General features: G+C 55.0%; 11 protein-coding genes across 11 annotated transcripts; 6 read left to right on the forward strand and 5 right to left on the reverse strand.

Annotated features, from left to right (window-relative positions):
• Nucleotides 1–200: 200 nt before the first annotated feature.
• Nucleotides 201–1,367, forward strand: BU26DRAFT_336855 (uncharacterized protein). The gene is made up of 2 exons (XM_033822259.1): nucleotides 201–806; nucleotides 861–1,367. The coding sequence occupies exons 1-2, from the start codon at nucleotides 303–305 to the stop codon at nucleotides 1,248–1,250; spliced, it is 894 nt and encodes a 297-aa protein (XP_033683519.1). The 5' UTR covers nucleotides 201–302; the 3' UTR covers nucleotides 1,251–1,367.
• A 1,477-nt stretch (nucleotides 1,368–2,844) lies between these two features.
• BU26DRAFT_336851 (Di-copper centre-containing protein) lies at nucleotides 2,845–4,784 on the forward strand. Its single transcript, XM_033822258.1, has 7 exons — nucleotides 2,845–3,397; nucleotides 3,450–3,499; nucleotides 3,553–3,665; nucleotides 3,719–3,805; nucleotides 3,858–4,036; nucleotides 4,090–4,334; nucleotides 4,415–4,784. The coding sequence occupies exons 1-7, from the start codon at nucleotides 3,216–3,218 to the stop codon at nucleotides 4,675–4,677; spliced, it is 1,119 nt and encodes a 372-aa protein (XP_033683520.1). The 5' UTR covers nucleotides 2,845–3,215; the 3' UTR covers nucleotides 4,678–4,784.
• Nucleotides 4,785–5,084: 300 nt separating this feature from the next.
• Nucleotides 5,085–6,110, reverse strand: BU26DRAFT_520196 (uncharacterized protein). The gene is made up of 2 exons (XM_033829244.1): nucleotides 5,198–6,110; nucleotides 5,085–5,102 (listed from the first exon to the last, which is right to left on the reverse strand). The coding sequence occupies exon 1, from the start codon at nucleotides 5,694–5,696 to the stop codon at nucleotides 5,469–5,471; it is 228 nt and encodes a 75-aa protein (XP_033683521.1). The 5' UTR covers nucleotides 5,697–6,110; the 3' UTR covers nucleotides 5,085–5,102; nucleotides 5,198–5,468.
• Nucleotides 6,059–7,574, reverse strand: BU26DRAFT_520198 (uncharacterized protein). The gene is made up of 5 exons (XM_033829245.1): nucleotides 7,165–7,574; nucleotides 7,088–7,111; nucleotides 6,865–7,017; nucleotides 6,545–6,805; nucleotides 6,059–6,490 (listed from the first exon to the last, which is right to left on the reverse strand). Exons 1-5 carry the CDS (start codon nucleotides 7,267–7,269, stop codon nucleotides 6,071–6,073), a joined length of 963 nt encoding a protein of 320 aa, XP_033683522.1. The 5' UTR covers nucleotides 7,270–7,574; the 3' UTR covers nucleotides 6,059–6,070.
• Nucleotides 7,575–7,669: 95 nt separating this feature from the next.
• BU26DRAFT_531776 (uncharacterized protein) lies at nucleotides 7,670–8,006 on the forward strand (the record flags this gene model as incomplete). The annotated part of the gene is made up of 2 exons (XM_033831054.1): nucleotides 7,670–7,759; nucleotides 7,818–8,006. 2 exons carry the CDS (start codon nucleotides 7,670–7,672, stop codon nucleotides 8,004–8,006), a joined length of 279 nt encoding a protein of 92 aa, XP_033683523.1.
• Nucleotides 8,007–8,262: 256 nt separating this feature from the next.
• Nucleotides 8,263–9,563, reverse strand: BU26DRAFT_520200 (uncharacterized protein). Its single transcript, XM_033829246.1, has one exon. The coding sequence runs from the start codon at nucleotides 9,395–9,397 to the stop codon at nucleotides 8,396–8,398; it is 1,002 nt and encodes a 333-aa protein (XP_033683524.1). The 5' UTR covers nucleotides 9,398–9,563; the 3' UTR covers nucleotides 8,263–8,395.
• Nucleotides 9,564–9,694: 131 nt separating this feature from the next.
• BU26DRAFT_551806 (uncharacterized protein) lies at nucleotides 9,695–11,568 on the forward strand. Its single transcript, XM_033832122.1, has 3 exons — nucleotides 9,695–9,988; nucleotides 10,075–10,177; nucleotides 10,232–11,568. Exons 1-3 carry the CDS (start codon nucleotides 9,806–9,808, stop codon nucleotides 11,452–11,454), a joined length of 1,509 nt encoding a protein of 502 aa, XP_033683525.1. The 5' UTR covers nucleotides 9,695–9,805; the 3' UTR covers nucleotides 11,455–11,568.
• A 3,772-nt stretch (nucleotides 11,569–15,340) lies between these two features.
• BU26DRAFT_428749 (HET-domain-containing protein) lies at nucleotides 15,341–17,257 on the forward strand (the record flags this gene model as incomplete). The annotated part of the gene is made up of 1 exon (XM_033823800.1): nucleotides 15,341–17,257. One exon carries the CDS (start codon nucleotides 15,341–15,343, stop codon nucleotides 17,255–17,257), a length of 1,917 nt encoding a protein of 638 aa, XP_033683526.1.
• Nucleotides 17,258–18,232: 975 nt separating this feature from the next.
• On the reverse strand, nucleotides 18,233–20,073 carry BU26DRAFT_486245 (O-methyltransferase). Its single transcript, XM_033825912.1, has 4 exons — nucleotides 19,634–20,073; nucleotides 18,996–19,580; nucleotides 18,784–18,942; nucleotides 18,233–18,735 (listed from the first exon to the last, which is right to left on the reverse strand). Exons 1-4 carry the CDS (start codon nucleotides 19,947–19,949, stop codon nucleotides 18,581–18,583), a joined length of 1,215 nt encoding a protein of 404 aa, XP_033683527.1. The 5' UTR covers nucleotides 19,950–20,073; the 3' UTR covers nucleotides 18,233–18,580.
• Nucleotides 20,074–20,560: 487 nt separating this feature from the next.
• On the forward strand, nucleotides 20,561–21,747 carry BU26DRAFT_427855 (S-adenosyl-L-methionine-dependent methyltransferase; the record flags this gene model as incomplete). The annotated part of the gene is made up of 2 exons (XM_033823755.1): nucleotides 20,561–20,748; nucleotides 20,802–21,747. The coding sequence occupies 2 exons, from the start codon at nucleotides 20,561–20,563 to the stop codon at nucleotides 21,745–21,747; spliced, it is 1,134 nt and encodes a 377-aa protein (XP_033683528.1).
• Nucleotides 21,748–21,832: 85 nt separating this feature from the next.
• BU26DRAFT_336935 (FAD/NAD(P)-binding domain-containing protein) lies at nucleotides 21,833–23,638 on the reverse strand. The gene has a single exon (XM_033822261.1). It carries the CDS (start codon nucleotides 23,179–23,181, stop codon nucleotides 21,919–21,921), a length of 1,263 nt encoding a protein of 420 aa, XP_033683529.1. The 5' UTR covers nucleotides 23,182–23,638; the 3' UTR covers nucleotides 21,833–21,918.
• Nucleotides 23,639–23,664: the final 26 nt, after the last annotated feature.

Consider the following 23,664-nt stretch of genomic DNA (forward strand, 5'->3'; position numbering starts at 1 on the left):
TCAGCGACATTTCGAGTATGAGACGCAGGCGAATGTGTCATATGTCCTTTCAACCAATCATGTCGATTCCTCTGTTGCACAAGGCTGAAGTCGACCATACCACTTTTCTCCTAGGCTGGGCGCCTATCGCCATCCGCCTCCCTTGACCCATGATGAAACGCGCTAGAGGTGGGCCTGAATGTCTACGTTCACTACAAAAGCAATGGACGGCCTGAGCCGCGCCACTGCTGCGGTCTTGACCTTTCCTTTCCGATATCTTTTGCGGTCGGTTCCTGGCACATCGCATCATCAATACCGACGGAATGGCGAACTTTGACTCCAACCAGTGGTACCATCTCTACGTGAACGAGAACAAGAATCAAGCACTCGTTGGAGCAAGCCTTTCAGCGCAATCGAACGGCACCAGAGGATCGGCTTTTTTCCAAGCTGCCAATCTGACCCAACCGAATCAAAGATGGCAGTTCTACGCTGTCAACTCAACCTTTTACGTCCTCAGGACCTCGAAGGGAGGGCCGGATGCCTTCTTATCGACGAAGTTCGAAGAGGATGAGAGCACCCCCGGCCAAACGCAACCTCAAATGATAAGAGGAAATGTGTCTGACGACTCCGTCTATTGGAGAGTGTCGCCCTGGGGAGACGGGACATTCTTCTTGACCAACAAGGAGAACGGGACGGCGTGGCATTTGGAGAGGAAGCCTAATGCGTTATTGGCCATGGACTCGAATATTACCCAGCCGCAAGACGGGCAGAGATGGCTGTTCGATACTATTGCAACGATAAACAACGAAAGGTTCTCCACCGTAAACGTAGGGTTCTCAAAGCCATTTGCCTTCTGAGATTGCAGAGCTAACACGGCCTAGCTACCAACGGCAACTGTGAACTCGCCTGCGACCATCACGGCGGACCCCTCCGAAGCCTCGTCTTCGTCCTCAGATTCTGGCTCGGGCTCGGGCGGATTGTCCACGGGGGCACAAGCTGCGATCGGTGCGTCTATTGGCGGAGCCGCTGTGATTGCGCTCGTGGTACTCGGTCTGTTTCTATGGCGCAGACGAAGACGAAGGCAAAGCTCGGTGCCAGCCTCAAAAATGCCCGCGGAAGCGCCTGATAAAGTGGTGTATGGAAGGGATACTGGCACGCTCGACACCCATCACGATGGCGCGGTTAGTGAACTGCCGACAACGCAGTACGCAGAGCTACCACAACACGAGCGTCCGGTGGAGCTGCCAGGTGATGGCTATAGCCCACGATGACGGATGGAAACGTTCGACGCAGACTTTGAGAGATTCGATCCCCGGGCCTGTACCCCCTGAGCTACTCTCTGGAATCTAGCATCGGCTTAAAGGCTCCCCATCGTTTTGCAACCGGGCGGGTGCACGTGTAAAGGATAACGACGCCCTCACAAGCTTCCAGATTATTGCCACGAGCGTCAGCTTCGAGACCAGGTAGACGCGCTCTGGACGACTAGGATGCTTCATTACCACAGATTACTGGACAGACCTGGGTTTGTGAGGGCTATGGAACGATAATTCCGACATCCTCGAGGCGAGCCAAGATGGCTCTTGTCTCTGAGTAGCGTAAGATTGCACGCTGCACGAGACTATTCCAGGCACACACCGCTGCGAAATACAGTTTCGAAATGAGATGGGCAGCATACGCTCCACGTGATTGCGAAACTCGTCTATTAGCCTCAGGGACCAGATTGTAGATCTCGATTAACGATCAGCGACAGCCTCGACTACACGTCTCACCAGCAGTAGAACGCCACCAGTCAGCCGTGCATACCGAGAATTGCATCTGAGACCGGCACCCAGTTCCCGAGCATGCGGCGCGTATTGGGGCTGTTGAGATCTCTTGGTCGAGCTTGGCTGCGCAACATTTGATTTCGCGTTGGAACCCTCCTACCAGTTCTTCTCGCTGCCAGGCAATCTCTCCCCGCAAACATCTTGCATCGGCAATCTTGGGTGGAACGCGGGGATAGATTGTAGTTCCCATGTTGTGGGATCGGCATTCGGTCAGAGGGCGAGCTGCGGTAAAAGGCACCAGGCCGGATGCCCGACTCGCAATTTGGTTGCTTACACCATCCGCGCGGGCTCTAATGGCTTTGCCACTTGTCAGATGCGAAATCTATACACACTCAACGTCAGACAAAGCTTCGCTCGTGTTCGCAAAGTTGTCCTTGGCTTTTTACGTCGGTTGCCAAGGCGCATAGATGAGCGCAGCTGCCGGCAGAATGCAGCGCGTGAGTTCTACATTACCTCTGCGCATATTGCGGCTTCTCTGATTCGTTGCCATCAGCATCAAAACGTGGTATACCGACCACCCGACTTTCCGTGTTTTATACCTCGAGTCTGGCGATTCTTGCTTGTTCGCCTTCACCGACGAGCCATATTCCCCGTCGAACCCCCCCTGCTCGCAACGCATGGGACTAGTCTGTGAAGGCGTCACACATTTGGTATCATGAAGCTTGCACATCACAGATGTTACAGTAACGGCCCAAACGCATCCGTGTTGATGGGCTACGATTCGTGATCGGCTTCATAGCGCCTACGGCAAGGTTCAGCGCCACGAGGTCCGTGACGCTGAGCTTGGTGCTCGACAATAGCCATTCATCGCAACCGCCAAAATTAAGCTTAATTTTGGGGTCAAGGAAATCTCTGCTTCCATGGACAAGACTGGAGGAAGCCGACTTGGCAATTTGATGCTTAGGGGAAGGTGGCCGCTGAAGGTGTCTCTCTCCCGATGCAGCTGGTCAGAGTGACAGTCCTGGTCCATCTCACGATGCCCTACCGTACCCGTTGAGATGCACGCCCAACCGCGCCTCTCGCAGTTTACCTGTTTCTCCAACCCAAACGTGGCAGCTCAGTACCGAGGATATTATTGACGGCCAGGTGCCGGCCCTGCGCTCACTTTCTCCAATGCTTCTCCCCCGCAGCTACCAGATCTGCGTAAATTGCGCGCCATCTGCCGGACGCTTCACATAGCACTGGCTGGTGCTCGTTTGTGGCGTCTACCACCCTTTTGATTACAGTCTCATCTAAACGCCCTTCACTGCTACGCACAGTGCCGGTTCTGAGCGGCTATGGCTTCCGACCGCCTGCCGCTCAGGTAGGGAAGGCTTACTCAGGGCTAGTATGGTATAAGTCTGAGGGTGACTTCTCCAACATTGTGGTGTCTGGTTCAGCGAGGTGAACTTGGAGACCATCATTCGTTTCGTGATGGCGAGGGGTATCTCTCTCCGAGGGCTTTACGCCCTTTTGGTGGCTGCCTCGTTTCTCTCTGTGCTTTGCGCAGCCGACGCCGTTTCCGATCTGCAGACCAAGGGACGCGCTGCCGTTGATGCTGTGATAGCAAAGTCGACGACTTGCACCAAGGACAAGCTCCAGGTGCGGAAGGAATGGTTGGTGAACCCCATGTATGAGTGTCAAACTATCACTGACAGAACGGTTTAGGGGTGATATTACCGCTGCTGAGAAGAAGGCATACATCGCTGCCGTCCTTTGTACGTAAATCTTCAAGGCGCGTCCCCAGATAAACAGTCTGACCTACTATTAGGCATCATTCAGAAGCCATCCAAGCTACCAGCAGCCCAATACCCTGGAGCGAAGACTCGTTACGATGACTTCGTCGCTATTCACATGAAGAACACCCTCACCATTCACGGAACGGTAAGCGATAAACACTAGCCTCATCCATCGCGCAGGTGACTAACGGCAACCAGGGTAATTTCTTGTCATGGCACCGATACTTCACCTGGGCGTACGAGCAAGCCCTACGAACGGAGTGCGGGTATACAGGGACTCAGCCGGTTGGTGCAAGTCCATTCTACACACCAGTCATTTACTAAACCTCATGCGTAGTACTGGGACTGGGGCAGATGGGCGGCTAGCCCCGAGACATCCCCCATCTTCGACGGCAGCGATACCAGCATCAGCGGGCAGGGCGAGAAAGTCGCGCACCAAAGCAGCGGAATGAAGCCCGCCGGTAACGGAGGTGGCTGCATCAGTGGACCTTTCAAAAATATGACTGTCAACCTGGGGTACGTCCACCTTTGCCCGCATTCTTTTCCGTCTATATCTGACAATGTCACAGACCCATGGCTGCCATGCCCGACACCACGCCACCCAAGAACCCGAGGAGCGATGGCTACGGCTACAACCCTCGCTGCATCAAGCGCGATCTGTCCAACTATCTGACGCAGCGCGATGCTACGACTGCCAAGATTGCTTCGCTCATTACGGCGTCGAAGGATATCGCGACCTTCCAGAACCAGATGCAAGCGGGGACTGGCGTGCACCCCGCTGGTCACTTCACCATCAGCGGCGATCCCGGGTCCGGTACGTACCATCTTTTTCTTTCATCCCATCCCCTACTCCCTCCTCTCAACCCTTCCTCCACCGCTGACTCTCGACAACAGACTTCTACGTCTCGCCCGGCGACCCGGCCTTCTGGCTGCACCATAGCATGATCGACCGCACATGGTACATCTGGCAAACCCAAGACTTTGCGAACCGCCAGCAGGTCATTGCGGGCGGGACCAGCATGATGGGTTTCGGCTCGCGACAGCAGAGTCTGGAGGACGTGATTGATCTCGAGGTGTTGAATGTGGATGGAAAGAGCTACAAGATCAAGGAGCTAGTTAGCACGGTTGCGGGCCCGCTTTGCTATGTTTACGAGTAGACCGAGACCGTGGTGGGGAAGGGAAGGGACGGTTAGGGGGTTGTTCGTTTCTGTTGTGGTGCTGACGCATCGCGCTGATGATTGAATGCACATTCTTTATGCGCTTGACCTAGTCCCTCGAAATTTTTTTGTGTTTGGTGCTGCGCGTGTAACCTGTCGTGCTTCCTTCTCTTCTCCAAATTTGGGGTGAAGGAACATGGCTTGCAGAAGCGAAACTGCCTAACAGGGCAGTTTTGAAAACCGTCGATCGTCTGTACATTGATTCACGATCACATGACTGTGTCAAAGACTCGTTTCTCATTGGTCACCCCGAGTCGCTTAACAGCCGCTAGCGCTAGCGCCGCCCGTGACGTCGCGACCCGCCTAAACTTATCTTCGCGTCGAGCTCCGAGTTTCTCTCTCCACACCCACAATCCGAGCTGCGTGTATGTACCCCAACCTCGCCATCCGCCCTTCCCTCTCCTCCTCCTCCTCACTCCCTCCCCTTCGCTCAAAGCGCCCGCTAACAAAACCTCCGCAGATCCCTATGACCGAAACCCCTCCTCACAGTCAGGAAGCCCCAGCGGGGCCCATCTTCCCCGCCGGCGGTCTCCGGTGGCTGGGGCGCTGAGCCCACAAGAACGGATATCAGAGGGAGTGTCTTGTCTCCCCAAGTCAAGCATACCTACAAGTCGCGCAAGTTTCTGGGTAACCCGCACACGCAGCCGCCCGCCCAACCACCCCCGCTGCGCAAAGAGGAAGAAGTAAAAGGGTCGAAGCGCACTTGCTACTCTCTTCTCCGGAAGGTATAGCTACAGTCTGCTAGTGACGACTGGCGTAGTTTTCAATCCGAGCGCCGTTGCCGCATGTCCTGCTTGGGGCGTGCGGTGATGTGAGTGTGGGGGTGTCTGGTCGTTGTTGTTGGGCGGTGCAGGAAGTGTCGTGTGGGGTGGGTGTGAGAGTGTTTGAGAAACTTCGGTCTGCTGAACAGGCGGGTCAAGGGTCCGGTGATGATGTCTCTGGTCTACGGACTGGGGCATACAAAAGCCAAAGTTGACGGGCAACCTGGTCGTCGCTGGTCGAAAGGCTGGTGAGGGCTGTGGGGGCTCATGAGAACAGCAGGAGAGCTGATCTGAGGACCATAATGCAATCTTTTATTTTTCATATTTGGATTGCTTTAATGACTTGACTGACGGCATTGACAGGCATGAGTGGTATCGTGTGATTCGATTGAAGTAAGTTGCTAGGAGAGTATGTGCAGTGTAGAGAAATGCTAGGAGAAAGAAAACGCTATCAATAGGCCCCGTCCAAAGGCCGGTGATTTTACCCCATGCATCCAACCCTGTACATGACGAGCCAACCATCCCATTTATCCTCCCCAACCGCTGCTTCTTTTCCGGTCCCCGAGCACAACTTAGAACCGGTCCCTCTGCCTCGCCCGATAAATCGTGAACCCCACATACGCACCCGTAACCGCCAGTCCAAACAGCACAAACTTCATAAAGAACCAGGTCCAGCTGCTGCTGCTCTTCGGCGCCTGAGGCTTGTACGTCGTGCTCCCAGCCTTCCCCGTGCTGCCCGCGGAGGACCCACCTCCGCTCCTCATGTACAGGTTCTGCGTCTTGACGGAGACGATGTCGTGGTTGTCGGAGAGCTCGCCGGTCTCGGCGGAGAAGCCTAGGTATGCGACGGGCGGGACTTTGAAGTTCACGATTTCGAAGCAGTTGGTCCATTCGTCTTCGGATTTGTACTGCAGGTCGAGCTTGAGCGATTGGTCTTGGAAGTAGGTGAAGCGGGCTTTGGTGGGGATTTGGGCGTTGCGGATACCGCGGGCCTGTGTGATGTCAATCCTAGGTCAACCGTGGAGGAGGGGAAACGTAGAACGCACACTACACCCGGCAACCTCATTCGCCTTGCCGTCATTGTCCTTGTCATACGGCGTCTTCCCATCGCCGCTCATAGCCATGATATAGGGAAAGACGGTGCCGGGCCGGTTGTTCTTGTACGTATCGAAGAAGACGCCGAGACCCTCGAAGTTGTCTGTGGCACCGAAGACAGGTCCGGGGGTAGCGCGCTGCTTGGTGAGCCACATGGCCATGCCGTCGCCGTAGAGGTTGCCTTGGCCGTGGATCTTGAACTCGACCAGAATCTAGTGTCGCGTGAGCATATGGAATGGTGTGTGGTTCGGAGAAGGGATAGCGTATGTACCTCCCAGTTTGTGGCGGTTAGCGGTACGCGAGAGAATATCCAGCCGTCGCGCGAGGGCTTGTCGGAGGCGAGTCGGATGTACTTGTCGGTGCGAATGATGGTGTCCCCGCCAAAGTCCCACCAGCGGCTTTGCATGTCTGAGTCGAGGTATGGCTATGCCAGGTTAGAACCACTCTCCGCCAACTATGTCCAAGGAAAGTTGTAGGGTTCAGGCCGCACTTACGGGCTCGAGGCTGTGCGTCCGTAGCTACTTCTCATCAGCAAGATATCCCCAAAATCCCCAAGCCCTCCTAAACTCACAGAAATAGCCTTAATATCAGGGTGCTCGCTCAACCCCAGCGCCCTCACGCCCACCAAGCTCCCCGCCAGCAGGCACAAGCTCGTCCACGGCCTTGCGAACAGCATGGTTGCACAACCGCTGTCTGAGACCCGCTATTCCAGCTCCAATAGCACTGCGGTCCAAGGTGAATGCGGCACAAAGAATGGAAGAAGGCTAAGCTTCTGCAATTGATAAGAAGAGAGGCGCGCCGCGGCGGGGCTGAGGCTACGAGAAGAGAAGAATGGCACGGGTGGGCGACATTAAAGTTGCTGGCCGATGGGTGGTGGTGAACTCTCGTCGTGGCCTTTCCGCTGCTGGGATGCTCGTGCGCCCGTGGTTGCCGAGAAAGCGCCGCCCGGCGTGTCGGGGGTCTTTTTCTGGGAAACACCAATCCATCCACCACAACCGCGCATTCCCTCAAAACGACCACGGAGATTTTCGGAGCCAGATATAAAAGACAAGATGGACTCATTAGGCGCCACGGGCATGAGTGCCTTCCCCAACGATCCGAAGACGCAGGTTATGCGCCAGGTGCAGCAGGAAGCCGCCATGCAGAATGCGCGCATGCTGGTCGAGGTACATTCACATCTCCAACTCCCACCCAAAACCATCCTCTCTGACTGTGTGTATGCAGAAACTTAACGAACACTGCTTCGAGCGCTGCGTACCCAAGCCCGGCACCTCACTCTCGAAAGGCGAAGAGTCCTGCTTCACGGCCTGCATGGAGAAGTACATGTCCGCCTGGAATACCGTCTCGAAAACGTACGTCGCCCGGATACAGAAGGAGTCGCAGCAGGCCAGCGGTCTTCAGAACACTTTCTAGGCCGAAGCTCGGGTGGTGGATCAGATGGGATGGGCTTGGATTGAGCGATCACCGACTCAACTTTGGACATTGGAGGTGGCAATGTCGCAACGGCGTCCGACCAAGAAATGCGGCTCTACCGAAGGATCAGATTTTTGAAATGTACGATTAGGGATGCATCGGGGTACACATAGACGGCAAAGGATCGGATACCCTCATCTAGGGACTTGGGATCACGGACTTGTATCATACTGTACAAACAGCGGAAGTGGAACGCAAAAGTTCATTTGGTAGTCAAGGTGCAAGATATGGTATTCGCCGAAATGACAGAGGTGACGAACTCCGCTCATGCTATGCTAACACGCTGGTATACACATGGAATACATTCCCCCATCGACCCCATAGTCCGCTCATTTCTTCCCAAAGGCCTCCTGTCTCTTGGCATACTCCCTCACGATGAGAGAGCAGCTGACCTCCTGGCACAATCGCTTGCGCCTTACAGGATCCAGCTTCGTGGCGAACTCCAATCCGCTTGCTCTCTCAACAATCTCCACAGGGACCTCGAAGTCCTGTAGCGGCTTGTTGTTCGCGATGACGGCATTTGGGAGGACGAACGCTCCCAGCGCAACCTTCCCACCATGTTGTCCGTCCTCCGCGAAGATGACCTTGTAGAAATGCGTCGGTACTGCAACGTTTGGCGGCTGCCCGATGACCTCGTAGCTCACCCTCCATTTCCCATCCGGCTCGCGCTTCGGCAGGTAAAGAGGGCCAGTCACGATGCGCACGGAGGGGTAATGCTTCGTCAATCGGCGGCAAAAGTCCTCGAAATGCGCCCAGTAGTCTCGGTTGAATCCATCGCCGACCTGTGGGCACATATTGCTCAACAGGAATGTATCGTCCATGGCTTCTTGACTCCACTTCGCGTCCGCTGCGGGTACTTGGTGCCCTCGGTCGTACCCTGAGCGGAAGTAATCCTTCAGCTTTGCGCGGAACATTTCGGGTATTGAGATGTCTTCCACAAAGACGCTGTGTTTGCGATCGGCGTTGTTATTCGCGAGCGACTCGGGCGTGATGTGCTCCGCGACCCATGCTGGGTTTCTTGTTCGGCGGTCGAAGGAAGAGGTAAGGGATGCCGCCGGGCGGAGGTCTGCGACGGGGCCGGGAAAGCCATATTGGAAGAGGCCGCTCGGGTCGACTGGAGGTGGTTGCTTTCGAGCGGCGGCTGCGGGTGAAGGTACAGCAGGGACTGAAGACGGAGGTGCTGGTCGTGGAGGGCCTGTGACGGTGGTCGTTGTGGTTGTAGAGACGGACGGTGGAGTCTCTTTCTTTGAAGAGTAGAACGCTGCTGTCGCAGCTGCACCACTTGCAGCACCAGCTGCCGCGGCTATAATCGCGAATGTGACCTTCGACATGGCGGCAGTAGAGTTGTGAGAGCAAGGGGGCGGAGGAAGGTTAAAGAATGGATGATCGCGGTGGGAAGGGCGCTTTAAGAGCTGCCAGGCACCGCCCCAAGATCAGATGCGCAGACTGCGCGTGGGTGATGTTTCGAACGCGTCGAAGGTGAGCGGTGTGGTTCGCTGGCGGCTACGGAGTCCAGGTCATCTGCATTCTGCTCAGAGAACTTTGGCCTCGGCGCTTAGCTCTTTACGGTCTAGCCCGAACGGCCACCCGAAGTTTGAAAGTTCAACACCATGAAGTCATCGCCATCGCTATCACACTTCGTTCCTTGACAATTGAGACTGGACCTACACATTCTCTTTAAATCGATGGATCTCCCATAGCACCGGGGTTCTCAGCCTTAGTTAGGGATTGGAATCAAGATGTCCTCCTGGGTATCTCGGGCTACAGCGTCCCATCATGCGCAGTTAATCACCACTGCCATTGTGTCCGGGATTGTGGTTGGAGGAGCTGTCCTCGGTTTCCAGAAGGCGAGGCGCATGTACAGAGTGGCCGAAATGAAAGCAGCAATACCCGACATCGATGAAGAGCACCATGCGACCAGAGTACGTGGAGAATTATTTTCTGACTCCCGCGCCGCTTCCCGACCCTTTGTAGCTTCAATCGACGGGCATTTGGCTAATCTTCGCAGTTGACAGAATATGGCGCCGCTTCCAATGCGTTTGCTCCGAGCAACGAAGACAAGCGAAGCATGGCCCTTGCAGCTAGAGCACGAAAAGGAGACTATGACGATGGTTAGAGATCCCACGCTTCCGGCCTTTGCGCCGCGGTAATGCTGATGCCCTCAGATCTTATCTTGGAGCAGCTCGCCAGAAACCGGGTGTTTCTTACAGATGAAGGCCTCCAGAAGCTGCGCTCCGCTTTCGTCATCGTCGTCGGCTGCGGCGGCGTCGGATCGCACGCCACAGCAGCTCTCGCCCGCTCCGGATGTTCCAAACTACGTCTCATCGATTTCGACCAGGTTACGTTGTCTTCTTTGAACCGACATGCGGTAGCTACCCTAGCCGACGTTGGAACCCCGAAAGTGCATTGCATCCGGCGGAGGCTTGAACAAATCACCCCCTGGACGCACTTCGAGTGCCGAAACGAGCTATTCAGCGAAGTCAACGCACCCGCGCAGCTAGCAGCGATGAACGGCCAGGAGCCAGACTTCGTGATTGACGCGATCGACAACATCGATAGCAAAGTGGCGCTTCTGAACTACTGCTACAAGAACAAGATTCGGGTCATATCTTCCATGGGCGCTGGATGTAAGTCAGATCCCACGAAGATCTTCATCGGCGACATCTCTGCCAGCACAGATGATCCGCTTTCAAAATCGACGAGACGAAAACTCCGAGCGCTTGGTGTCAAGGATGGTATCCCGGTAGTGTTCTCTACGGAGAAGCCTGGCCCCGGAAAGGCACAGCTGCTGCCATTACCAGACGAAGAATTCGCAAAAGGCACCGTTGGCGAACTAGGTGTGCTCCCAGACTTCCGAGTTAGGATCCTGCCTGTGCTCGGAACGATGCCAGCCATCTTTGGATTGGCCGTTGCAAACCACGTCATCCTAGAGATCGCCGGATATCCTCACGACTACCTCCCCGCCAAGGGAAGAGAAAAGATGTACGACAGCATATTAGGGTCGCTGCAAGGCGCCGAAGAACGCCTCGCGAGATCATACGGCTTCGACTCACAAGGCTTGAAGATCCCAATTACTCAGGACGACGTCGGGTACCTTGTTGAAGAGGTGTACCACGGGAGAAGCGTCATCAGCGACCTAGCTACGCGGCTGTGCCTGATGAGATGGAATAAACCTAGCGAGGACTTCATCGACAAGCGCACTCCGGGGCAAAAGAACTCTTTGCTGCAGATGAAGGATTTGGTGGTCATGACGAAAGAGGAGGCGGCTAAGCATGAAAAGGAGGTGCTGAAGGGGGATAAGAAGCCTGAGGATTTGTACGATGAGAAAGTGTTGAACACTGTGCGACTGAAGATGGAGGAAGAGGAGAGGTTCGCGCGGTTCAGGTAATGTACAGTACACATTAGTCGTCTATACCTTACACATGGCGCCGCCCATATCAAATTAGGCGCTTGTCCCTTCTACGGCCACGCCAAAAATGAAAAATTCAAAATTCCAGCTTCTCACAGTTCTTCACTCACTTTTCTTCATCCGAATCATCTACTTTCTAAGAGACCCAACGTCCCACAGCTCCCAGATACGCGCCATGCTACCGCACATTCGTCACTTTCGCCGATGCGACCGCCTCCTCCCAAGAAGACTAAACGGAACAGAAAACCTCACCTTCACGTTAGCTCGCCTGCTCGCCCTTGGCCGCCGACCAGCGCATTGCTTTCTTCGACTTCTACCGCAGCAATCCAGACACTCTTCACTATTGGGCGATGAAATGGGATACAAGGGCACGCCGGAGACCTGATGGTCGCTAGAAGAAGTGGGTGAGCTACTGGGCTTTTCGAGGACAGGAAAATGTTGGGGTTTCTCGAGCGGAGTGGGCTCGTAGCCGGGGTAACGGATGCTGGTGGGCGGGAGTGCGATGTGTTATCAAGCATTGGGGTAGATAGGAGTGGGGAGGAGGGTATGGTGGGATTTGAGAGCAGTGGGTTGTGGCGATGCTGTTGTGTGATGAGTCGGTTGGGAGGGTGCGTGGTTTCTAGAGAATTTGGAGGGATGCGAGCTTGGTTAGATTAAACCTGCGTTGCGTCTAGGACACACAAATCTCTTACATCTTATCACGGAGGCGAGATAAGTGACAACGAAGGTTGGTTACCTCGGGAGGTCCTGCACTTGGGAACGCTCTATCTGCCTTTGCTGACATCCACTTCTATCTAGCGTGTCTATCAGCCTGTCGACACTGTTAAGTTTGCGGATGGTTATCGCGGTACCTGAGAACGATCTGTAGCAGTGAACGCAACCTATTTTCCCACTTGATAAGCTGGCATCATACTATCATCATTTCTGGCACCCTTCATCCGTGGTTGATTTGGCCTTTTGATCATGATCATCACAAAGTACTAACTAAAATCCTCCCCACAATTCTCGGCTCCAGTGTTCCAACCACGTGCCTACTCGGGGCGAATCTCAGCCAGGAAAACGGGTCCCCCTATGGCCTCCATGCTGGACGCGCCGCACGCTCATATATGTCGTAGTCATCGCCTTTTGGTCCGGCAAGCGTACTCCCAGGCACACTATGCCGTCATTTGCCCTGTCTTTTTAGAGCACCATGCGACATTGGCAATTCGCTTTTAGTAATCCAAGCCTGCATATGGACTGTTGTAGGGATCTTAAGAGCAGGAAAGAGCGGGTTTATATACTCGAGGCTGGAGCAACGTGCGCTCCTAAAACGGCATGACTATTGTTTTAATTGACTGCCGAAGCGCGCGAAGAAGTTCCACGCCGCGGAGCTAGGCTCAACGTAGCGGGAAGATAATGCCGTTTTAGTATGCAATAGTTTTCGTCACTCCCAGCATCGCTTAACCTTTGGAAGCCCGGCCAAAAGATTCCATCGAGGGTTGTTGTCATACATTTGGCGGAAGCCGTGGATTCTGCTTGTAAGGATTTCTAGACCGCACGAGGCAACGCCATTGTACTGAAGTCATAGGATTTCTCGAATCCATAGGGAGCCTGTAGATCCGATTTTAGTGCAACCCTTCGAACCGGGAGATTGTGAAAATATTTCAAGAGAAAGAGCAGAGGCGGATATTTATAGTCTCCGCCGCACCACGAGGAGGACTCTATCGTTTCGTGAGCGTCAATGTTTTAGGGGTTCACGTACCGGCATAGGGCGAGCTTTTGGTCTCAGGGGAGCGCTCGAGAAGCGGGGTTTATATCCTCTGGCGGAAGAAGGAGCTGGGTGGAGGAAAGGTGCCGACTCGCATGCGAATGAAGTTAACAAATTTTCAGTCTCCATCGCGGCTTGTCGAGGGAGTCCCGTTCAAGGAGTTATCTGAGCTTTCGGTTTCGCGATCCGCGTCAGAAATCTTCGCACATTGTGAAAGAGAAGGAATTCTTCTATTAGGCGGATCTACAACATGTGCAAGGGCTACTGCTTCCTAAATCTGCCCATACAAGGTGTCTCGGTTGTTTTTTTAGACCCGAACATCGCCATATTCCCGTTGCGGACTGTTTTCTAGGCGACCGGATTCTGACAAGACATTTTGTAGAACGCTTCGGTCTTTTTAAGGAAGCCGTTTCGAGTGGTTCTGCCGTTTTAAGTATTCCTAGTGTTGCGGGGAGCGAAGTGCGAGAGTGAAGGAAAAGAGTGGAGAGGTAAAGGTTTAAATACCCGCGCTTTGGCGTGAGGAATTCTCGCGAGCGAACGATTCAAGCCTCATGAGAGTAGAAGCAGATTCCTGATTCCAAAGCGCTCCATGACCGTTCCAAATGCCAACTTTGGACGCGGTTTCCGGGATGCATTGCGTGCTGCCCTTCTCCCGACGTCTCCATAGAGACGAGCGATCAGGCTATTGCTTCTGCTTCTCATGCAGTCATTTCATCTCCATAATTGCGATTTTAGACGATGGAATTATTAGAAGGCACATTTGTACGTGTTTCAATCCTTTTAGAGACGCCATTTGGGCCTCCTGCTGACCGTTTTCAGTACCGCTCGACGTTGCGAGGAATGTAGTGCGGAAGAGAAAAAGGAGGAGAAGGAGGAGGAGAAGTAGGAGGAGAGGGTATTTATATACGCAAGGACGATGCTCGAACTGAGCTCGGATGGACTTACGCTCCCTGCTTTGTCAGGGTCCGGGTGAACCATGGGTCGGCGAGCTTTGATGCTACTCATCATTGCTCTTCATCTCGTTTTTGCACCAACCATGCAACCATAAATCGCTTTCTTTCAAAGGACGGACTATATACGCTTGTGTACGCAGCTTCTAAAGACTCGGGGGGGCAGTGTGGCACTGGTTTCACCAGGCTTCTACGCCCTCGTCATCCGCACCCGAGTCGTTCTTTTCTGTCAACCCACGCCACCTCCCCGTAGATATGTGATACCCCGTTTTCGTGTCTTGAGTCCTTTTGTGCGTAGGCAGAAGCTCTGATTTGCTGTTAGTTAGCATAACCTCTATAGATTTGGTGACTCAAATCGAGAAAATTCAATCAATCAACAAGGCTTCTCTAGCGGACTACGCACCGGTCGAATGTTACCACCGTTGAAAAGAACCTCAATTTTGCGCCATCGCCAGGTGAAATGGCTATATTATCGTCGCCAATGCCAAGCAGCAGTAGCGGGGCTCACCTCCGCAATCGTCCGGTCGTGGCTGTCAGCCAGGCTCTTAGCATTGCTGCCTAACAGAAGTCATGCACGCATTCTTGTAAATGCCCGTGCGGATAGTGTTTGAGATCTAGGGAACTCTCTATATTCATTCTTTTCCGGATACGTTTATTCAAATCGAGACCAGCTAGCAGCACAAACCGACGCGAAAGTAAATTCCCCGAACCTATCGCCGCCTCGTATGTTCGATCGAGTATCATGGGTTGCCTAGACCTCTCCAAAGACTCAGAACCGACGCGGGATCCGCAGGGCGAGTTATGCTCTGTGTGCAGGCAAATCGACTTTGTCTCTTCAACTAATGAAGTTTGCGGAGACAAGCGACACGGACACTGTTATCACATCCACATTGGCCCTTTGCGTCACATTGCAAGCAAGGCATTCTGTCCCGGCTGCCGCATGATCCTTTCTGCCGCTGAGTCAATCGACCTAGGAGAACACAGTCCTCTCGACACAGTTTATGACGCCAATATTGCTCTCCATCTGCGGTTTCCAATAGTGACCTTATTGGAGTCAACGAGCGACGCCTCCGAAGAAGAAATCAAACACGACCCGCAAACTTTCCGGATCACGTATCTGAACATGGAGACATTCATTCACGTGGTTATTGAACTCTCCGAGCACGAGATGGTGGCGGGAACAATCATCAGGTCAGACGAGCAGGAGACTACGAATTCGATCGTACCAGCAACTACCCCGATTCACCCTGGGGACGAATTCCGCCACCGAGGTCGACAAGTGCCATCAAAAGCCAACATCGGGTCGATCAAATACTGGATGCAACTTTGCGATACACACCATGAAAATTGCCACATTCCATCCCATGTCCCCGAGAATGCGCAACAGATTCGTTTGATTGATGTCCGCGACTACAAGATCGTTCCGGCCTTCTCAGAAGGCAAGAGCTTACCGTATGTTGCGCTGTCATACGTCTGGGGTCGAACGGCGACGGGACTGTTGAACCGACATAACATCGCACAGTGCTCATCGTTTAATGGTTTAAAGGACGTGGATATTCCTCCGACTATCTCCGATGCCATTGAAGTAGTAAGGCTGATTGGAAAACGTTACCTGTGGGTTGATACACTCTGCATCGTACAAGATGACGACAGCGACAAACAGCAGCAACTCCCTATCATGGACAGGATTTATAGCTGCGCTGAACTCGTCATTGTGGCCGCTGCTGGTCAAGATGCTCGCGCTGGACTTCCGGGTGTGGGAAGCACCGAAAGAAGGGTATCGCAACGAACGGAAACTATTAACGGGACCCGGTTCATTACGACTCAGCCCCCCTTCCGGCAAGTTCTGCGCCGGAGTGTATGGGATTCGCGCGGATGGACATTTCAAGAGGCTACCCTCTGCAAACGTCTCCTCGTGTTCACGGAGCGTCAGGTTTACTGGGTTTGTCAGACCACCACATGGTGCGAGGATACCAGCGGCGAGTCTCCTACCCATAGGCTTGAACTGACGGAGACAAACTCGCTGAACGAGTATCTACTCGAGCCAAACAAATGCCGTACTGTGCTCTATTGCCGACTCGTTGAGGCGTTTTCAAGCAGGCACTTCACCGATGAAAGCGACGCACTGTGGGCATTCGCAGGGATCCTCAAGCTCATGGCGTCCCGTTTCCAGAGAGGCTTCATCTGGGGCCTACCACACGAACGATTAGACGCCGCGCTGCTATGGGGACAAGTGGGGTGCAATTTAGTCCACTTGCGGACTGCACGCCATCCCGCAGGCATGGAAATTGCCAGTCGCAGTCTCCCATACCCATCCTGGTCATGGCTCTCCTGCTGCGGGCAAGTGGCATTCCTGGACCCTTGCGGAAGCTCTGTCATCTCCGAAGTTACATGGCACGAGCCTATTGGATTGGAAGATGCCACTACAGCGAAATACTTGAACTCGATCCGCTCGACCGGCCGAACTGGAAAGCCTGGGGGTGATCAGAGAAGCAATCTCTTTTCTGAATCTGCCTCAGATACAGGTGTCATGCAATACGGTCTGCTACACTTCACGGCCCAAACATCGAAATTGACCCTCAAGCGTATGAAAGAAACCACGGATGAGGAAGGCAAGGCAACTGAAGGAGACCGAACGAACGGGGAAAAAGATTCGAACGAACAGGATAACCTGGAAGGAGACTACGGAGCGGCGGAGCAGGAAAAGAAAGAAAAACAACAAGAGAAGGCGCACTCTTCAGAAGTTGAATGGGTTTTAGGCGCAGTCCACGCTCCTGATGGAGACAGAATCGGTGCTGTCTTCGCTCCGCCCCATTTTTTCATCGACAGGTCGGAGTGCTCTGGCGAGCTCGTTCTACTTTCGTCAAACGCGCAAGGGGAGTCCGATGAGACTTGTAGAATACGAGAGGAGTCCCTTGACATTGGCTGTATTCAACACGTGAAGGGGTGTAGCCACATTCAGAGTCGAAATGTAATGCTAATAGAATGGATTGAGGATGTTGCATATCGGCGAGGCATAGGAAGGCTGGAAAAGGATGGTTGGGAGAAGGTTGTGGCCGAAGACAAGAGAATTATACTTGGCTAAGCACAGCTTCCTTTTGTAATAGTCTAACTACATTCTCGTCTCCCAACTCCCAAAGGCGGCACACAGCGTACGTTCGTATCTATCATATTCAAAATTCCGTAAAAACTTGGCAAGTTTTGGCAGCTCCCTCAACTACCCTGCCCCCCCTTTTTTTTTTCACCCAAAGGAATGTCTTCAGCAGAAGTTGTTCTCTCTTCAAATTGTCAGTACAACCCATTTATCTTTATATATATGAGACTTTCTCGAACTTTGAAGAAAATCTAACAGGTTTTGAAGAAGATATGGTGACTTTGCAGGGAAAGTCTTCGTTTCAAGCATTGCCTTCAAAAACGCTTAAACTATCGTGCTTTCTTAGCAGGATTCGCGAAAATGAAGTTCCTTCGCAACTTGGCCCTTTGCGAGGAGCACCCTCTCCATGCCGTTAATTCAAACTTTCTGCTCGCCCATGGCATTTGATCCACGCTTCTTTCAATGACGTGCTGGCTTGCTCTGCTCCTCATGCGGTGAGGTGATGTGCTTTTTTTGTGTTCGGCACAGCGCAGCGCAGGACCGCTCCGCGTCATACACTTTGATGTCATCGGATTTTAGACTGCCATCACTTGCTCGGTTACTCCTTTTAGTAGCACCAACTCTCGAAGCGTGGCGCGTGAGAGGAAGGGAGAGGGAGAAGAGGGGCTTTATACCCTAGAGTCAACGCTGCTTGTCTGCATCGAGCTCAAGGGCGACGCTTGTCCATAGTGTCTCCGAAATCACGCTGCTTTCCTTCATGCTCAGCCATCACCTCTTCGTGTCGACGTTCCTCATCCATGATACTTCTCTAGTGGGACTCTCGGTTGTCGATTTCACGCTCTCTCCACTTTAGCGGGTTCCCAATACATTACCGTCCAGAAAACTTTTACAAACAGTGGCGCAAGAGCAGCAGCCAAAGCATGAGCCGGTGAAGAACGGCTTTTAGTCTCCATGCTCATTTTCAGCGTTGGTTTTAGCTGCCGCAGCGCTGAGCAATGCGGTGTGGAGTGGAGAGAATGCAGAAAGAGTACTGGGGAGCTGAGAGTATATATGCTCAGCTTGCGCAGTCGGACTCCACAACAAAAGTCACGAGAACCCCTCAAAGCAAGGCATCGCAAGAACCGCGCGATCGGGTCAACGCAACGCAGGATTTACAAAAGCGTGACGCTGCATCATTATACTAACTCCCTAGAAGGCAACCAAGCAAGAAATTCAGTCGAAAGTGGAGAATCGTGCAGACCTAGGGGTATATACGCCATGTATGCAGAAAGGAGGACATTGCGCTAAAGATGTGCCGTGGCACACGATGCGTCTTCAGGTCAGCTCGAGCTCGATCAGGGAATCGACGCTCTGCGGATGGCGCCAGATGCCCACCACCTTTAGCCCGGCGCCCTCGTACAACGCCGTGTGCTCCGCTACTGTGCGGTGGCGGGCGCCGAGACTTTCCATGAGCTCCCAGTCCATGCAGGCTGTTGAGAGTCAGCGGACTTCTGGTTTTCATGTGCTGATTGACTCACTTTGCGCCCAGTGCGCTCCTTGATTCGGGACTACGAAGTCGTTGACGAGGATCTTCGAGTAGCCCTTCTTCATTGCGGGGACTATCGACTTGAGGATCTGCGTGTTGACCGGGTCGGTCCAGTCTTGGATGATGGAGTGGAAATAGTACGCGCGAGCGCCTGGAAGAGCGTTGGGTTAGCGGTGGAGGAATCTCGACGAACGAGCGACTTACCCTTGACCGGCTGTTCTGTTAAGAAATCATGCGCCATGGTCTGAACCTCCGGGCTAACCTGCGCAATCTCGATGATTTCTGGCCTCTCCTGGAGCACTAGCTTGCCCGGTATCTCCGCCCCGAACGCTTGCAATAAGCCCTCAATGTCGTGACCGGTGCCTCCCCCAACGTCGACGAGAAACGCCTCGCTGCCCTTATCCGCGCCGTCTATCAGCCGTTGTCTCACTGGGTAGTATTCTTCCTGGAACCATCGCGGCCGCCCCTTACTCCACGCCTCCATCATGCTCGCAAAGCGCCGTCCCATTTCCGGGTTGTGCTTCGGGAAGTATTCGAAGTAGTGGTCACCCTTGCAGTTAAATGTGTGCTGGAATGGCCCGTCGACGCCGGAATCGGGCGATTTGAAGCCATGCTTGTGGAAGAAGGATGGTGTCGCTTGGTGGACTGGCTGGAAGTCTTCGAAGATATACAGAATGCTGTCTTGATATGCCGGCTCGGCGAAGGCGTTCGAGAGCGCGGTGGGAGCGAAGGTGTCGGGACCAGTTTCGCGGACGGTGTCCATGGCGGCGAGGTGCCGAAGCATGCGGCCTACGGTCGGTGTTAGACATTGTCGCCAGGGATGGAGGCTTGCATATCATTACCGACGAGTATAGGATCCGCCTGGTGTGCACATTTTGCCGCAATGTCCGCTGTCCTTTGTCCCTCCGCGCCGATACCAGACATTGCCTGGAAGAGCCGGATCTCCACGGCCATGCGGAGAATGGTGTGGTGCGAGGGCTGTGCCCAGAGCAGCATCAGCATAGTCTCAGTGGGGTGACTGAGCTCCGAGATGAGCTTGGAGCAGGCGCCCAAAAGGCCCTCTCTCGCGCCCTGCTCTCCATTCTTCAATCCATCGCTGAGTTTGGCGATGCTGTCGAGGAGGGTCAGGGCCTCCAGCGTCGGCGGATATGCGGCCATTTCACACGAGAAGTGGCGGGAGAAAGCGGTGCAGCAAAAGAGGGCGGATCCGGCACGGTATGCATCACGCTGAAAGGGCAGGACACGCTGTCCATGAAGCCGGGCGTAAGAGTCTAGCCCCACCACGGGCGGGAGATGCATGCTCTCACGACATGCCGAGGCGTGGAGGTTAGCGGTTCGTGGTTAGCGCACCAATTGGCGCGCCTGCCGCCCGCTTATCAGGCACGTTCGCTCGCCCAGTGGCGCGGATCCGGCCTCCCCCGGCTCCGGGACCCGACGCCCGCTCACCGTGGCATCTTGGACACCAAGCCAGAAACAACGATAGCACGCAGGAGGGCGCGGGAGCAGGTCTGCAAGCGACCGGCCATGTCACGTCACCCCTCAGATGTGATTTGGCCGCCCGCCACAAAGGAACGACTTCCAGCACCAGTGGCGCACCGACCGCTGCTGCGGGGACCTCGAGCTGGGTTGTAAAAATCGCGCCGTCGCACCCTCCGCTGCGTCGATTCCAAACGAGTCTACCCCACAGGCGGTCGAGGCGCAATATGGAGCAGCATAACCCCCAGTCCTCGCCCTCGACCGATGCGCCAGCCGCGCACCCAACGGGCACCATGGCCCACACCACCCCGGCCGAGGAACGCGACGCGAGACCGTCCATCAGTCCCAGAAGCGTCGCACCGCAGCATGATACCGACCCGGTAGACTCAGGCATTGGCTCGTCAAGCGAGTACGACCAGGAGAACACCGAAGATCACTTCCTCCACGCCCACGACGACGACTCGTCGTTCACAGATGAAGGGTACCTGCCCCGCCATGGCCACCATCTCTCAGCCTTGCTCACAACCGGCACAGCTACGATGAATCCGACGCTTCCTCATTCCTCTCCTCCATCCTGTCCGAAGTGCGCCGCGGCGTCGAAATCGAGGGCCGCATATACCCCGCGCATGGCAAACACGAATATGGCATGCCGATGGACGAGAAGGAGCTCGATCGCAATGACCTCCAGCATCACAAATACACGCTCCTGCTAAACGACAGGCTGTACGTGGCGCCCATTCCGGACAGCCAGCTTGGCGAGCAGAGCAGCAGGATCCTAGATCTGGGAACAGGAACAGGCATATGGGCCATAGATATGGCGGACAAGTTCCCCAACACCGAAGTCATCGGCGTGGACATTGCGCCTACCCAGCCGAACTTCGTGCCGCCCAATTGCATATTCGAAATCGACGATGTAGAAGAGGACTGGCCGTACCGACCCAACCACTTCGACTTCGTCCACGGCCGCGACTTGATGACGGCCGTGAGAGATTGGCCTCGTCTGATACAGCAAGCGTACACCCACCTCAAGCCCGGCGGCTGGATACAGCTCGCCAGCACCATCCCGGGCGCCCTCTCCGACGACAACACCATCCCTCCCAACAGCGGCTACGTAGAAGCAGGCCGTCTGTACTTCGAAATGGCCGAGAAGATGGGCGCTCCGCTCGACGCCCCGCGCAGCTGGGCAGACCAAATGCGCGCCGCCGGCTTCACGAATGTGCAGGACGAAGTATACAAGCTGCCCATGGGCCCGTGGCCGCGGTCAAAGAGGCTAAGGACCGTTGGCAAGCTTGAGCAGATCATGATACTGGATGGCGGATTTGAGGCGTACATGCTGAGAGGATACACGCAGATCCTGGGCGGGAGGGTAGAGGATCTGCAAGTCATTTTGGCGCTCGCCAGGAGAGAGATTAAGGATCCGAGCGTGCATACCTACGTTCTGTTCCATATCACATATGGCATGAAACCGCAGGAGCAGTAATGGAATATTTCGTTATGAGCGTAAGAGAAGAGCGTTTGTCCCTACCATAAGCATTAATCTACCGAACGGCGAGGTAGAAGTGGGACTCCTCGATCTCGCCGACCCCGCTGACCTCGAGCGCCTCTGTGTACACACGGATTCTTCCGACATATCTAACCACACATCCCTACCTCACCCGGCCTTCTCATCCTCGAAGCTCGCATACTCTGGCAACAGAAAATCATCCTCGTTCGCCGGCCCACCGCCGTCGAACTTCCTCGCCACCCACGGAATCGCCACGATCCTCGCCAGCGTCGCCACAAACGCCTGGAACACCCACCTCCCGACCGCCGTCTCGGGATGCGCAATGCCCGGCACAAACGGCGGAATCTGCTGACTCTGCTCGACAAACGGGCGGAACGCGGTGTCGAAAGCCTCGAGCGCCCTCGCAGGATGCTCGCCCGCACCGAGCTTGCTCAGCTCGCCTGCAAGCACGTATGCGCCCGTGATAGCCAGACTCGTCCCCATGCCCGTGAGCGGCGTGGGCGCCCACGCCGTGTCGCCGAGACACACGACGCGCCCTTGGAACCACTTGTCCATCCTGATCTGCTGCATGGGGTGGAAGTAGAAGTCGGGCGCCTGTGGCATGGCGTCCAGCAGCCGCTGCGCCTGCCACCCTGCATCCGCGAACTCGGCTCTCACGAGCGCCTGCTGCGTCGCCCTCTCGGCCCTGCACGCGTCCTGCCACGCCGTCTTCTGCGCGGGCGTGCGCGGCATGCAGCTGAACATGGCGCGCATGGTGCCGTGCGGGTCGGGCCGCGTGGTGACGATGCGCGCGCCGAGCGCGTGGTAGACGTTCCACCAGGCGGTGTCTTCAGGGCGTCGCGGGACGGTGAAGTACGCGACGTACATGTTCTTGTCGAGGACGCTGATGCGTTCCGCGGGGAAGCAGTGCTTGCGCAGCTTGGACCACTGGCCGTCTGCGAGGACGAGCAGGTCGAACGCGTGCACGGCGCCATCGCTGAGTTCGACTCTCACGCCCGCCTCGTCGCTGGACAGCACCGCCTTAACAGTGGTCCCGAACATGTACGTCACGCCCACCATGCCCTCCGTCGCCCGCCACAGCACCGCCGCCAGGTCGCCCCGCAGGATCTCAAACTCCGACGTCAGGCTCACCGGCGGCTTGCCCTCCTCGAGGCCCAGGCCCGCGAACGGCCGGCCCTGCGGATCGATGAACTGCGTCCCCTTCTCCGTCGTGTGGTTGCGGCGCACTTCATCTAGGAGACCCATCTTGGCGATCACTTTGCGAGCGCTGCCTTGGATGTCGATATTCTGGCCGTAAGGGAGCTGCGTGGGCGCCTTCTCGACGAGCGTGATGCGGGCGCCGCCGGCTTTGGCGAGGAAGTAGGCGAGCGTGGGGCCCGCGATGCCGGCGCCGCTGATGAGGACGCGCATTGTGGGTGCGGCGGGGATAGAGGCGCGAGTGTATGGGAGAAAGATGCTGAGTCTTGGAGGGTGAAGAGGTGGTTAAGGGGTTCGACTACCGAGGAGAAGTGGTCATCGCTATAGGGGCTCGGAAACAGAGGCGTGCGCTGGCTTTGTTAAATAGGCCTCCGTCGAGTCGAGTTGTGTTGACGTTGCGTTGCGCGTGAAGCCTTCCTTGCTCTGTCGTAAAACATAGTCTTGAATTGCATCTCGCAAAAAGTCGCCCGTCAGGGAAAGGTGGATGATTCTGCCTTCTGGACTTACGGGCCCGAAGTGTGTTGCGGACTATTTTACGGACCCGAGCTGTAGGGCTCGAGGGCTAGTTTGCGGGTAGATCGTGGGCTAAGCCTAGTTCGGTGGGTAGACTACATCTCAAGATCGAGTAGGCTAAGCGCTAAACGTTTCGCTGGCGCATACTGGTCCATTACGAATTCATCCTTGACACTGCTTGGG

Source organism: Trematosphaeria pertusa, assembly GCF_010094035.1.
Source record: "Trematosphaeria pertusa strain CBS 122368 unplaced genomic scaffold BU26scaffold_8, whole genome shotgun sequence".
In the NCBI taxonomy this organism is placed as follows: domain Eukaryota; kingdom Fungi; phylum Ascomycota; class Dothideomycetes; order Pleosporales; family Trematosphaeriaceae; genus Trematosphaeria; species Trematosphaeria pertusa.